We start from the raw sequence: 16,044 nt of genomic DNA on the forward strand, positions 1-16,044 counted from the left end.
TGTGAGAGTCGTTAGTTATAACTCTTGTTGATCATTGTGAATACCGTTGAATCTGAACTTCCATTAGTTATTATGAAGGTCTTTGAATTATAACCTTCATTGATTATCGTGAAAGTCTCCAAATTGTAGTATTCTGGAAGTTGTTGAATTATAACTTTTATTATCAGTGCTTGATGGGAATCAGCCATTTGTAATAATTTTTAGATAGCCTACAAAATCCCCTCTAAAGTTTTTAAAAATTCGCGATTGGCTGGAATGAATTTTCGGAATACTTTGGATCCTAATTTTGATTTTGGATTGGTTGGATGATTGTTCATTACATCCACTTTGAAGATGTTGTGGACTTGATTACAAACACTAACCACACAAGATCAGTATGAAGGCACTTATCGTGGCCCTGTTTCTGAAGTTTGGAAATGGGCCTTGTTGCTTTGAAATGCGGAGATGAGTCTCACATTTAGAATATGAGAGACGACGACATCAGTGAGAGCCACAAGCCCAATACTAGCAGGTACTCCAACCTTGTATTTTGCGACTTTCTCACTAACTTCCTTTAGATCTCCTTTGGTAAAGATCAACCCAATATTTCTGACGAGCGATTGGAGGAAGTTAAGGTAGTTCTTGTTGCCTATGCTCTTACTATGAGACTTGATGTGATACCTGAAGGAGGTGTTCTTCCTCGTGAGAATCACTAAATCCCTACATAATCTCTTTCTGATCAGCATCGATGACTAGAACTTATCTGTACCCATCCAAGAGGCTGCATAGCTTATTGTCGTAGGTCAGTTTCTTCTTGGCTTTCGTCACCTTGATGACCATTGCTACTTTTTTTTAGTACTGAAGCCTGGCCTCTCATAGGTAACACATAAATCTAAGAAACCCAAATAAGCTTTTAAGTAACTGAAGCACCCTAAACCAAACAAGATAACTTTTTGGTACTAGAAGACAAAGAACTTAGTCGAACAAGCTAAAGCCTAAGTTATCATCATCCGGCATATTAGCGGGCTCATCTTTCTCCTCTTCCTTGGCAGCTAGAGCAACAACAAACTTGGTTGGATCATTGAGATACTCTTTTAATCTCTCAGTCTGTAGGAATGTGTATTCAGTATCAACAACAATAGCAAAGACATTCATTGATGAATATGTGAGGCGTAGCTACAAGAGTTGGGTAAGAGACAACCAAGGACTGCAAAGCCACCATAGAAACACCAGCTGCAAAATTTTAGAATTTTGAAATGCGAATGTGATCCGCACGTTTAAGTATTGAAATGCAGAAGTGAACCCAACGTTTAAAATTTAAAATGCAGAGGTGAACCATGTGTTTCAGGAGTCTAACCGACTCAGCGTGAACGCGAAAATCACGTTTTGGGCAGGATTTTTGCCTCAAATCCCGTGCTGATTTGACAGCTCCAACTATCTATAAATAGACCATCATGGTCAAATTAAGAGTCTTTTCAACTCTTCTGTTCTTCTCCGAGCTAATTAACAAGCTTTCTCGTTCCCAAACTCTGGTGAGCTCTTCGTTCATCTCCATCGATGAGTATTCATAGCTCCTAAGAAGGTCGTGTTTGGTGTGAAAATTGAAAGAAGAAAAATAGAGAATTGAATTTTTATTATTCTCTCTAACAAACTTAGAAAAAAATAAGTTACAATTCTCTCAATACAATCTCTCTCTAGCAAAATTAGATAAAGAAATTATAATCTTCTCAATCTGTTTCCTGGTTTACAAAAGAGAAAGAGATCGACGGAGATCCTTCCCTTTGTTTAACCTAGGTTCTTTTTGGTATCAATAGGCTTTCGATCTTGTATCCCGTTGATAATCTGAACATTTCACTTCACTGGAATACGATATCTTCTTCTTGATTGACATTGAGGAGAACTTGCATGGCAAGTTTAAAAATAACTCTTAACGAGTTTTAGAACTTAGAGTGAGTTTAAACTTTGTAAAAGAGTTGATTTGAACTGAAAATCGGTTTATAACTCTTAACGAGTTAATGAACTCAGAGCGAGTTGCAAACTCTGTAAAAGAGTTGAATTGATTTAACCAAAAATTAGTTTATAGCCAAGATCTTGCTCCAAAGCTACAGAATCTCCAAGGATGATCGCTCAAGATTGCCGAAGCTCCAGGATAACCGAAGATCTCCAAAAGCCTCTGCCAAAGCCCCTCTTTTCAAGATTGCCTCCTTTCCCCAGCTCTGATCCTCTCTTTTTAGTGATATTTGATGCAAAAAAGCTGATCAATTGGAGATCACGAACCCAGTTGAGTTTTTCGTCATTTATAGGGGATTAAAGGGTGTAACCGCCTCCTTAATTTGCTCCTAAGTGGCGGAGTGATCCCCTCAAATCATAGAAAACAGGTTTGAAACTATTCAGCTCTTGTTTGAATAAGTCAAACGCAAAATCTGCGTTCTGGTATGAACTCTGTGTTCTGGGATTGGAATGCAGAGTTGAGTTCCGCACTGGCGGCTAGAAACATAGTGGTGAGCCCTGCGTTTTGAATCTAAAACGCAGCCACGACCTCTGCGTTTTGAATCTGAAATACAGCCACGATCTCTGTACTTTGAATCTAAAATGCAGCCACGACCTCTACGTTTTGAATGTAAAACGTAATCACGACCTCTACATTTTGAATCTGGGATGCATAGGTGAGCTCTGTATCTTGATTTGAAGAGACTGTCAATTTGTAGTCTCTTTTACTAGAGCATTACAAAGACCATCATCTTGTAACATTCGTCTTAGTTCCTTGAAAATATGAGAGTCGTCAGATTGTAACTCCCAATGTTGATTATGAAGAATGTTGAATTAGAGCTTTTATTGGTTGTTGTGAAGGTCATCAGATTGTAATCTTTATTAATCTACGTGAAAGTTTTTAAATAGTAGCCTTCTAGAAGCGGTCAAATTGTAACTTTTATCATCGGTGTTCGATGGAGATCATCTATCTACAGTAATATTTAGATAGCCTATAGAACCCCCTCTAAAGTTTTTAAAAGTTCACGGTTGACTGGGATGAATTTTTAGAATACTTTGGATCATAACTTTGATCTTGGACCTATTGATTCATTATCATAAATAAGTTGTTCTATACACTCTCTTCGAAGGCATCTTGGTTGAAGGGATTTGCCACACAGGACCCGTGTGAGGATGAGCTTCAAAGAGAAATTGTAACGACGATACAAGCTTCTCATGAGCAAAAGCTCTCAAAGGTCACGTCACGGCTCACATCCACTCTGCTGATGGGCCCAAAAACATTCATAGGATTTTTAGCAAACCCTCAGCCATCGATGGATTTGATAAACCTTTACTGACTACCGTTTGAGTCAGGCTAGTATATGGATTGTCTAAATCTATTCTATATATAACGTTGTGCTAAAAGAATGAACTCTCTTAGACTTAGTGTTATGATATCGAATACATAAACTTTTTATCAATTTCACGGGAATGGACTATCCGCCAACGTGTGTTAGGCGTAAGTTTATCTCTAATTAGAAATCAAGATAAAGTCTCCCATCCATGAAAGGTATGGATTTTTGGTGCTACAATGTTGAATACGTAGACTTCGTCATTATTATGGAAATAGGCCACCGGACAATATGTGTTAGATGCAGACTTATCTCTAATTAGGAATCAAGATAAAGTCCTCATGCGTGTAAGGTATGGATTCTGGTGTTATTAATAACAACCTGCTATGATATTGAATACGTAGGCTTTTGTTATTTTTACAGGAAAAGACTAACCGACAACGCGTGTTAGGCGTAGACTTATCTCTAATTAGGGATCGAGATAAAGTCCCCCATGCTTGAAAGGTATGGATTCAAAGATTATTAATTTAATAATAATCATTGGCTATGATATTCAATACGTAAGCTCTGTCGCTATTATGTTTTCACTTGAAGCACTAAAAGAAAGTTGGAAGTACCAGAGGTGTAGTAATAGCTTTACATGAATTTTCACTTAGAGTAAAATTCAGAAATTTTCTTCATTATCACTAGGATAATTCTAGAAAATCTTTAATCTACTGGGAATTTCATAATAAAAACTTGCTATTCTTGTTGAAAAAGTATTAATAAGTTTATTGGGGGTTTGACTGTTAGAGGTGTGATGTTAACATAATAGTATTTTATAGGCCTATCGCTCTATTAAAGAGAGTTAATAAGTTAATTTGGTTGTCAGAGGTATGATGTTAACATGACGGGTTTGTGGACCTATCGCTCTATTGAAGAGAGTCGATAAGTTGATTGTCAGAGGTATTTTGTTAACATGATAAGATTGTGGACCTATCACTCTATTAAAGAGAGTCAATAAGTTGATTGTCAGAGGTGTAATGTTAACATGACGTCATCAGAGGTGTAATATTAATGTGATGAAAGGATTGGTTGTCAGCGGTGTGATATTATCGTGACAGAATTTGTTACAATCAGAGTTGTCGGCATTAAAAAATGCCAAAATTCGAAAGGTGAAAAGAAGGGTCAGGGAAACAAACCCCTTCTCAATCAGAAACGAAGTTCATCGTTTAGAAAAGATCAACCTCGAGAGCGAGGGTCGCCATGCAGCAAAACTCAACATTAAAAGATAAAGTTCATTATTAAATGAAAGAGATCTACGAGACTCGGAGCTCGTCATTGGATACGAGGTTCGAAGTTCGCTAGTGGATATGGAATCCGGAGATCGTCATTGAATACGAGGTTTGAAGTTCATTAGTGGATACAGGGTTTGAAGCTCGTCGTTGGACACGAGTTGAACTCTAGCTGCCAAAGACGAGGCTCGTCATTGGATACGAGGTTCGGAGTTCATCATCGGAGGTGAAGTTCATCAATGAAACCAAAGCTTGTCATCGGATTTAAAGCTCGTCAGTGAAAATGAAGCTCACGAGGCTCACCATGCAATAAGAACGAGGTTCGCCAACGCAGTGAAGTTCGTCATCCACATTAAATTAGGCTGTAATGGTCATGAAGACCCAGTCAGCCACGTGGGCTAGATTCCAGGAGTCAGTTACGCCACGACTCCACAAGTTCAGCACATCAGTTACGCCCACGACTCCACAATTATGGCACGTCGGTTACGTGCTCAAACTCCTATAAATAGCCATCGATGGCTACAGAGAAAGGGGTTGGTTGATTATCAATTAATTAGAGATTTTCAAGCTTGGACTGAGAGAAGCATCAGAAGCTCTTGTGATCTTGGTCTGATCGTCAACGGGAGGCAAGCTCGACTCAAGTATCGAGGGAAGCATCCTTTCGCTACCAAGAACCCACGTTAAACAAAGAGAAGCTGAATTATTCTTCTCTTCATCTGTAATCGAGAGAGAGTGTGAGTGATTGTAAGGGTTTCGTACCAAATGATCGAACCCATTTCTTAAAACAAGAAAATCAATCCCAACATCAAATTTTGGACCCTATAGAGGATGGCGACCACAGTGGGAGCAGCTATTCTCTCCGACGAGATGGTGGTGGCGCAATCAGACAAGATTATAGTGGGAACGGACGTCGAAACTCTGATCATCGAATTTGACCAGTCCAAATACGAGGAGTACCTCTCCTCTGGTAAGTCTAGTCCCACGAAGGCACGAAAGTGTCGTCGAGTCTTATATGAGACTTCAGACCAAGTGTCTTCTGATGATTCAACTCGAGTTAGTCTCGAGGAAAAGTCCAAGCCCCTCAAAGAGGAGGCTCCAGAAACTAGCCGTCAGGCTAAGAAATGGGTTGTTAAACAATCTAGCCAAACTTCAGCTTCTACCAGCTAAATTATGGCTTTGGATGATGAACCTCGCTCAGTTCTGACTGAAGCAAAGGTTTCTGTTACTCCATTATCGAGACGCGTTCGACAAAGTCAGCGCCAGGATCAAGCTCGCCGCAGGGCTCGAGCTTTGGTCTCGCTAGACGGCTTTCATTATCGACCGAAGGTTAATCAACCTAAGGTCAACAAGTCTGACGAGGATCAGGTGAATGAGGAGCGTCCGAAAGACGGACCTCATCCTCGAACCCTAGTAGACTCAGAACACAAAAATCATCCTTAAAAAAAGGTTCAACAAAATCAACAAGCGGTTCGTACCGAGGTTCATCAAGAAAACGAACCTCAAGTTAAGAACCGACTGAGAAGACGAACTCACCAAACTCGTGCTACCAACGAACCTCGTCGTGTAAATGACGGAGTTTGTCAACTTACCCAAGGTCATCAACCTCTATCATTTAGAGGGTCTCGCTCGGGTAAAGCCATGCCGACAGAATTGACTGGGGGTTGTCCAGATGGTGACCTTCGGGATTATCTCACGTGCAAACATAGCATGAATAAGATGCAATCACATTGCTGCTGTGAGAAGATCATATCTGCGGTACTTTCCCAATGTCCATGTGGGGAGTCGACATATAAATCTTCAGTCTTCGAACGATTGATTGAATTTCCAATGGTCTCATCACCAAGAAGAAGACACTTTCGTCCAAAGAAACAAGCGCCCAAAAATTGTCACATTGAAGTGATGATCAACATGGCCAACAAGGGTAAAAGCAAAATCTCAGCTGATGATTCAGAGTCTTCTAATTTTGAAAGATCTCCCGGATTACGAGAAGCACTTATTGAAAGCCAGGGCATTTACAAACATACTCGTTCTCGTACTGAGGTAATGATCCCATTAGACTACCGCAAACTGGCGGGTTTATCCGGTGGTGTCAGTGAAGAACCTGAAAATTCAGCCATTGCTACTTCTCAGCCCTCCAATACCGACCAAAGTGAGCAAGTAAGTGCTCACATGACAGGAAAAGAGGAATAACTCTCGCGGCAGCTGGAAGAGCAACAATCAACCATCCTGAAGTAGCAGGAGTCCATCAGATGCCTAGAAGCGATGGTGGAGAGACTCCATGAGGAGAAGGAAAAGAAGAAGAAGAAGAATCATTCCCGAGCCTCAGGATCTAGGCGTAGAAGACCTTCACCTATTAATGAAGATCGCTATGATGAAGACAATGAAGAAAGGGTTGTGAAGATTCATTCTGAATCGTCCGAAGCTGAATCTAATCCTCGTACGAAAGAACGAGATCAGAAGTGGGAGGATTTTTAGAAGCAGCTTGACGCACTGAAGCTTCAAGAAAATTTCAAAGAGTTGGGAGTGTCAAGACCCTATCCAAGTGAATGGGATGCGATCACGTATCCTCCAAAATTCAAACTGCTCAACTTGGTACAGTTCGATGGCAAGAGATCTCCTACCCAACACATTTATTATTTTCAAGCACAGACCGGTCATATAGTGGGTAATGATCCTATTATAACTCGACTTTTCATTAGTACTCTGAAGGGGGTAGCTTTTGAATGGTTTCGCATACTCGAACCAGGGTCAATCCAGAGTTGGAGAGATTTAGAGAGGCTTTTCTTAGCCTGATTCTTCGACGATGACACTAAAGTGTCTATGGCTACGTTATTGTCTGAGAAACAGAAGAAAACGGAGTCGGTCAGTGACTTTGTTAAGAGATTCAGAAATCGATCGTTGCATTCACGCGATCAAGTTTTTGAAACTACTCTCGTGGAAATGTGCCACAACAATCTTTCTATCAATATCTTGTCCAAGATGGACGCTGTTGAGGCCCATTCATGGAAAGATTTAGTTTGGTAAGGAGAGCAAGTGGAAAACATGCTCAAGAGGATAAGTGCTGAAGAACCTCAAGAATCCCAGCCTAAAAAGGGAGGTGGTAAAGGTAACTATAATGCCCAGAAACAATCGAAGGGGAAAGACACCTTGGCTGTTGAGACAGCTCCATCTCCGAAATCCTCTACCAAACAGAAAGGGAATACATCTGACAATCGTTTTCAGAAGAAATACGGTTTTAAAGATGAACATGTGGTTTCTATTCTTACATATTTAATCAAGATGAATAAGATCAAGCTGCCAGAGGTGAAGCGAAACGCAGAAGTATCAAGGACTGATGATCCCAACTTTTACATGTACCACAGGACGGTGCATCATCCAACAAAAGCTTGTTACATCCTGAAAGACAAGATTCAAACTTTATTAGATGCAGGTCTGATGACCCTTCAAGCTGAGCAAAAGAAGGTGTCTGCAAATATGGTTTCACTTCAATTTGGGGATTTCGCCGAAGTACAAATACAAGATAGCGTGCAACCAATTCCTCAAGCGGAGGCGAGGGTGGTGAACTTCGACCCGCATCAGAAGAAAGAGAAGGGGATGGTCCCTTAAGAGAAGGGGATGGTCCCTTACACTACTCCTAAGGGCGAATTGATGTGGGTTCATCCTGACTTATTAATGGACGAGCAGTGGACATCGGCAAACTCAAAGAAGCCTAGAGCCACGCGAAGAACTTGCAACACCGTTTCAGCTATTCCAGATGAGGGGGTTGAAACTACGTCACTCAGCAGTTCTAAGGATGAACAGCCAGCCTTCGCTGCACAGCCTGCATAGGTATCAGGAACCAGTGGAGGAAAAGAGTATTTGAAGAAATATTCTGAAACAGCGGCTACAGCACCCAGACCAGGGAAAGAAGTAGCAGAGCAAACTCAACCTAAGGAACTTTGTTACAACAAAGCACTCAGGAAAGATACGTCGGAGAGTTCGAAAGATCCTTTTCAGTTTTATGTGCTGGCTTAGTTAGCCAACATTCCCACAAGGATTACCTTGTTTGAGCTCCTATGTTTATCTCGATCAACGAGAGAAGCTCTCCGTGAAAGATTGGCGGATAACGAGGATTTCCTCACTCATTTTCCACCAAATCCTGCCGGAGCAACGCTAGAAGAAGCTTGTCCTCAATGTCATCAAGTTTTTCGAAGAAGAATACCATGCATCACCTTCTCTCAAGAAGACATGCATGTGAGGAACCTGAAACATGATAGACCATTGTACTTCACAGGGTACATCAACTTTATTTGGGTAGGCAGAATTCAGGTTGATCCTGGTTCTGCTTTGAGCATCATTCCGTTGCGGCTCGTTCATCACCTTGGAATTCCTCTGCATCGTTTATCAATGATGAGAACCACCATATATGGCTTCAATACCTCTAATACTCGTTCCCTTGGTAAAATCAAACTCAAATGCCAGATGGGTGACTTGAGGACGGATGTCACTTGTTACATCATCGACGCAGAGACATCTTACAACATGTTACTGGGTCGACCATGGATCCATAACAATTTGATTGTTTCATCCACTCTACACCAATGCATGAAATATGTAGGTAAGAGTGGTGAAGTAAAAACAGTGGTCGCAGAGAAGCAACCATTCAAGGGGGTAGAGAATTATTTCACTGATTCTATCCATTATCTTAATGGTGAGCCATTTGAGGTACCACTGATCAAAGAACCAGATAGTGGTAATAAAGCCGATATCGAGTCTGAACACGAACAAGGTCTTGTTTTTAATGACATAGAAACCATCGTAATCGGTCTTGAAGATCTGGATGTAAATGATCCTGTCTATAAAGACAACGGAGTTATCTTTAATAATAATGATTTAGCTTACTTCTCGCGTGTGAAATTAAATCCTAACATGCCAGGTACAAACGCTGATGTGATAGAGGATCCGCTATCCAAGTTATATGCTGAATCAAACTTGTACATGCCGATTCAGTCGTCTTTTGTGACAAATCGACGACAAACCGAATCTTCGCAAGCAGTCTTCATAGTACCGGCTAAGGTTAACGGTCAAAAAGACATTATCTTCGGAAAGAGTAACGGCCCGGTGCAAACCATTTTGGAGGAATCCGAGAAAGAGGAAAGGGATCCGTAATTCTCATACTTTACTCCAACAACCCAAAGACTTATGAAGAATATGGGTTATGATTTCATTCATAAACAGAGTTTAAATTTTGACAGAGGGATCCGGACACCAATACGATCTGCGTATGTTCCGAAAGGAAAGCCAGAAGATTATTATCACAAAACTCGTAGTGAATTGGGTTATGAATCTCCACCGTTTATGCTGCGTTTCGGGACCAGAGGAGAGTCAGATGATGATTCTTTCACCTTGTCTTCCGAATCCAATTGTTGGGAATCTGATACCAGTACAGGAGCTGTATTCAAAGTACTCATGGCTAACATGACCTCAGTATCTTCGATAGAGAATTAGGAAGATGATCAATTACTTTTGTTTGATGACTCATTAAGTCGACAACTTGGTATACAGTAGGAACACCATTTTGAACAACGCGAACCCCCTACTGATGACAAGGTGATTCAGGTGAAAATGGGAGTTGCGATTAATCCAAAACCCATATTCATAAATGATAGTTTATCACCAGAAGAGAAAGAAGACCTTATTACCCTAATCCGAGAGTATATTGATGTCTTCGCTTGGAACTACGAGGATATGCCTGAGCTTGATCCCCAAGTGGCTATGCATCGATTAAATATCAAACCAGACATCAATCCTGTTAAACAACAACAAAGGCGATTTCGGCCCCAAATCATGGAAGCAATTGAAGCAGAAGTCAAAAAGTTCATCGAATCAGGATTTATTCGCGAAGAACAACATCCTGATTGGGTGGCCAACATTGTCCATGTCCTAAAAAAGAACGGGAAGATTTGAGTGTGTATCGACTTCCGTGACTTGAATTCGGCTTGTCCTAAAGATGATTTTCCGTTACCTATCACGGACGTCATTATTGACAATACGTGTAGGTTTGAGAGGATGTCCTTTAAGGATGGATTCTCAGGATACAACCAAATCAAAATGTATCCTGATGATGAAAAGCATACATCCTTTCGAACACCTTCAGGGATATACTGTTATACAGTAATGCCCTTTGGGTTGAAAAATGTGGACGCCACCTATCAACGTGCTATGAGCTCTATCTTCTAAAAACATCTATGAAAGACTATGGAATGTTACGTTGATGACTTGGTCGTCAAAAGTCGTGACAAGGGAAACCATTTACACGACTTGAAAATAATGTTTGATCTTATGCGGGCGCACCAGCTCAAGATGAATCCAACTAAGTCATTCTTAGGAATGGCTAGTGGTAAATTTATCGGGTTCGTAGTCACGAGTAATGGAATTCATTTGGACCCAGATAAAGTTAAGGCCATCCAAGAACTACCACCTCCCAGGAATCTTAAGGAGCTTCGAGGCTTACAAGGACGATTGACGTATATTCACAGGTTCATTTCTAACCTATCCGGGAAATGCCAACCATTCTTAAAATTAATGAAGAAATGAGTATCCTTTATGTGGGACGAGTCTTACCAGAAAACGTTCGAGGAGATTAAGCAATATCTCTCCAATCCACCGATATTGGTCGCACCAAAGTCAGGTAAACCTTTCTTGATATATATTCGGGCTATAGATCATGCATTAGCAGGACTCTTGGCACAAGATGATAAAAATGGCCATGAACAAGCCGTCTACTATCTTAGTAGGACACTATCGGGTGCTGAACCTCATTATTCTTTCATTAAGAAGGAATGTTTGGCGCTGGTCTTCACAGTTCAGAAAATGCGATATTATTTGGTTGGGCAAACCATACATGTCATTTCTCAGGTCAATCCTATTCGGGTATTCATGACACAGCCCAGTGTATTGAACTGGCGACTCGCCAGGTGGGCTTTGTTGCTTTCTCAATATGACATCCACTTCAAACCTCGAAAAGCAGTGAAAAGTCAGGCTATCTGTGACCTTATGGCTAATCATCCGCTACAAGAAAAGGTCGAATTATACCAGAACATACCTGATGAGACGTATGAAGCAAACATCGTCTCTAGAGAATAAGTATGGCAATTATACTTCGATGGTGCAGCAAGGACAAGTTCTACTGGTCGGGTTATAGCTGGAGTGGGGGTTGTCTTTATCTCTCCCCAAAACCACATACTCCCACGCGTCATTTCTCTAACAGAGCTGTGCTCTAACAATGTGGCGGAATACAATGCTTTGTTGGTTGGCTTGGATATAGCCAAACAGTTGGGGGTGAAACGTTTAGAAGCATACGGTGATTCTCAACTCATTGTTAATCAAATGAAGGGAGAATATGAGGTTAGGAATGAAGATCTCGTTCCTTACCATGTCGCAGCAATCGCATTGGCCGATTCCTTTGAGGGCTTCTATATTGACTATATACCCCGTCTCAAGAATACCTATGATGATGCATTGCCGTCACTTGCGGCTACTTTAGCTCTACCTGAAGGGACTACCCAGCAGGTCACAGTGACAAGAAGATGATTATTCAAATCAAAGTATGCACTGCAGATCAATGCAGTTGAAGCGGATCCGTCAACACTCGAACCTAAAGATTGGTGATTTCCGATCATCGATTATGTCTTATACGGCTTATTACCTGAAGACATCAAAGAAAGAGAATCTATTTGTAGACGAGCGCCTAGATTCTACTATGATTCTCAATCCCAGATTTTGTATTAAAAGTCGTATGATGGACTTTTGCTTCGCTGTTTGTCAAATAGAGAAGCAAAAGAGGCCCTTAAAGAGGCTCATAGAGGCATCTGCGGAGCTCATCAGCCCGGTCCTAAGTTGCGAGACCGACTACGCAGATTGGGTTATTATTAGCCTAATATGGTACAAGATGCTGTTGCTTATGCCAAACGATGCCACGCCTATCAGATACATGCTAATTACATGCATCGACCACCCGAGCATCTTCATCCTTCAACCACTTCATGGCCTTTTACATGCTAATTACATGCATCGACCACCCGAGCATCTTCATCCTTCAACCACTTCATGGCCTTTCAAAATGTGGGGAATGGACATTGTTGGCCTAGTGACACCACCCTCTTCCAAAGGACATCGCTTTATTTTAGCGATAACCCCTCTTCCAAAGGACATCGCTTTATTTTAGCGATAACTGATTACTTTTCTAAATGGGCAGAAGCAATCCCATTGAGAGAAGTCAAAACGAGTGATGTTCTGATTACTTTTCTAAATGGGCAGAAGCAATCCCATTGAGAGAAGTCAAAACGAGTGATGTTGTTAAATTTTTAAAACATCACATTGTATATAGGTATGGCGTTCCGAGACGTATCATTCATGACAATGGGCCCTAATTCGTTAGTCAAGTCTTCACCCGATTCTGTAACAAATTCAGGATCAAGAATTTGGCTTCAACTGCTTATAATCCTGCTGCTAACAGGTTAGCAGAAGCATTTAACAAGACCATCGTCAGAATTCTCACTAAAGTGGTTTCAATGAACAAAAGAGATTGGAACGAGAAATTAGGTTAGAGTTTGTGGGCTTATCGCACAACGGTTCGAACGCCGACAGGAGCGACACCATATTCCTTGGTATACGGATGTGAAGCCGTATTACCATTAGAAATCCAAATTTCCTCTTTGCGGATAGCACTCGCAATTGGTATGACGACAGAAGAGAGTCATCGTCGACGTCTTGAAGAATTGGAAGCGCTTGATGAAAAGCGGCTATTGGCTCAGCAGCACATTGAGCTTTATCAAGCTCGGATTTCCAGAGCATTTGATAAGAAGGTTAAATACCGCATATTTAAGAAAGGCGACTTGGTTCTTACGGCTCGGCGCCCGATGATTTTGAACTCCAAGAAGAAAGGAAAGTTTGAGCCAAAGTGGGAAGGGCCATTTGTAGTAGAAACAATCTACTCAAATGGAGCTTATCGTCTTATCACTCAAGATGGTGACAAACTTATGATGCCTATCAACGGTAAATTTCTAAAAAAATATTACCCGTAAATTTCATCATCAAATGTACCTTACCGCGTGAGAAGAAGCAAATAAAGGTAATGATTTCTTTATTTCATCTCCTCCAAATCTCCCTCACTAATCCTCTTCAATAGGATAGTGAGACTATCATTGTGTTAATTCTACCTCTAATTGCTGATGGTCTTCTAATAGCAACCTACTATGTGATGTGTTGCTCTCCTAATATCGTCATTTTCCCAACCGACGTTCGTTTTCCTAACTTAGGCCTACCAAGTGATGTGCCTTCGTTTCCAACATCATCATATTTCTAAAGTCACTGAACGATGTGATTTTCCTAACGTCGTTATTTTTCCAAATAGCGTTCGTTTTCCTAACTTAGGCCTACCAAGTGATGTGCCTTTGTTTCCAACATCGTCATACTTCTAAAGTCACTGAACGATGTGATTTTCCTAACGTTGTCATTTTCCCAAATGACGTTCATTTTCCTAACTTAGGCCTACCAAGTGATGTGCCTTTGTTTCCAACATCGTCATACTTCTAAAGTCACTAAACGATGTGATTTTCCTAACGTCGTCATTTTCCCAAATGACGTTCGTTTTCCTAACTTAGGCCTACCAAGTGATGTGCCTTTGTTTCCAACATCGTCATACTTGATCTCCAAAAGTTGATCTCCTCAAAGATCTCCTCCAAAACCCATTCAAAAATCCTAAGATCCCAAAAAGATCAAAAAAGATCTGATTTAAGCTGATTTTTTTATCTATTTATAGGGGATTAAGGGGTGTAACTAACCCCTAAAATCACTCCTAAGTGGGGTGTGATTCCCTTTAAATCGTGGGAAATGGTTTCTGGAACCGTTCAACTCGTATTTGAATGAGTCAAACGCAAAACTTGCATTCTGGGTACGAACTCTATGTTTTGAGTCTAGAACGCAAAGATGAGCTCTGCATTATGAATCTGAAACACAAAAATAAGTTCTGCATTTTGAGTCTGGAACGCAAAGATGAGTTCTGTGTTTTGAGTCTGGAACGCAGAGACGAGCTTTGTGTTTTGGGTCTGGAACACAGAGATAAGCTCTACGTTTTAGGTCTGGAACGCATAGATGAGCTCCGTGTTTTGGGTTTAAGAGATCGTTGATTTGTAGTATCTCTAGTTAGAGTGTTGCAAAGGTTGTGATCTTCATCTCGGCTCTTTGGAATATGAGAGTCGTTAGTTGTAACTCCCGTTGATCATTATGAAAGCCGTTGAATCAGAACTTCCATCAGTTGTTGTGAAGGTCTTTGAATTATAACATTCGTTGATTGTCGTGAAAGTCTCCAAATTGTAGCCTTCTGGAAGTCGTTAAATTATAACTTCTATTATCAGTGCTTGATGGGAATCAACTATCTGCAATAATTTTTAGATAGCTTACAACATACATTACCACTTCATACGATCGCTGATAGAGAGCAACAAGTTACAATTGGAGAAGATTTTGAGGAGTCAAAATCCTACGGACAAGTTGATGAAAGCAGTGACCATCGAGAAACTGGAGTTGTGTACAACTTCAGTTGGCCTTTACGCTTAGGAAACAAAGGCGGAGTCACACTAAGAGGATATGCGGGATTGCCAAGATGATATTGATTGAATAATGGAATTTTTTTTGGGTAGGAGAAGATGCTTGCGAAGATGGTGGGAGTTCGGGAGAGCTCGTTGATGGCGGTTTGGTCTCCAAGTAGGAGATTGTTGGTTTCGAGAGTGTAGACTCAAACTTGGATCAAAATCAACAAAACTAAAAAACTCAGCATCGGTCGATCGACACGCATAGATCAGTTGACCGAATTGACTGTAGGAAACTGAGCAGAAAACCCCACTCTAGTCGGTCGACTGAAGCAGTGACACAGGTCGACCGAAACGTTCACAAGAAACCCTGTAGAAAACATGGTTCTGACCGGTCGACCGAAGCAATGCTATCGGTCGGCCGATGGTGATCAACCAGTTGACCGATACAATGCTATCGGTCGACCAAAGTCGGGTCAGGTGGTTTTCTTAGTTCGGGTTGGAATCTGTCTTGGGCTGGGTTTATATATATTTCCTAAAACGTTTTTAGGGTTATGTGAGGACGTCTTTGAGAGGGTTTTGACAACACTTGTCAGAGATCTTAGAGAGAGAGAAACCTATTGTGAGCATTGTAATCTTCTTCAATTAATCAAAGAATTTATGGTCTCCCGATGACGTAGGCACGTTCGCCGAACCTCGTTAAATTTGGTGTTCTCCTGTTTTATTTGTTCTTTCCTGCAAGTTCTCTTATTTGCTGTGATTTTCTTGCTTGCCTACTTTCGACACAAGATCCGGAAGGGCACGGGTTGTTGTGTGTTCAACCCCAATAGATTGTATCTTAAGGACGTAAATAATCATATTGATTGGTGTCCAAACTTCTTATGTTTCTGGTATTGTTTT

The 16,044-nt window shown here is 41.0% G+C and overlaps 1 protein-coding gene across 1 annotated transcript; it reads right to left on the bottom strand.

Annotated features, from left to right (window-relative positions):
• LOC109845714 (60S acidic ribosomal protein P0-like) lies at nucleotides 387–819 on the bottom strand. Its single transcript, XM_020414985.1, has 2 exons — nucleotides 749–819; nucleotides 387–660 (listed from the first exon to the last, which is right to left on the bottom strand). Exons 1-2 carry the CDS (start codon nucleotides 817–819, stop codon nucleotides 387–389), a joined length of 345 nt encoding a protein of 114 aa, XP_020270574.1.

Source organism: Asparagus officinalis, chromosome 6, assembly GCF_001876935.1.
Source record: "Asparagus officinalis chromosome 6, Aspof.V1, whole genome shotgun sequence".
Lineage (NCBI taxonomy): Eukaryota > Viridiplantae > Streptophyta > Magnoliopsida > Asparagales > Asparagaceae > Asparagus > Asparagus officinalis.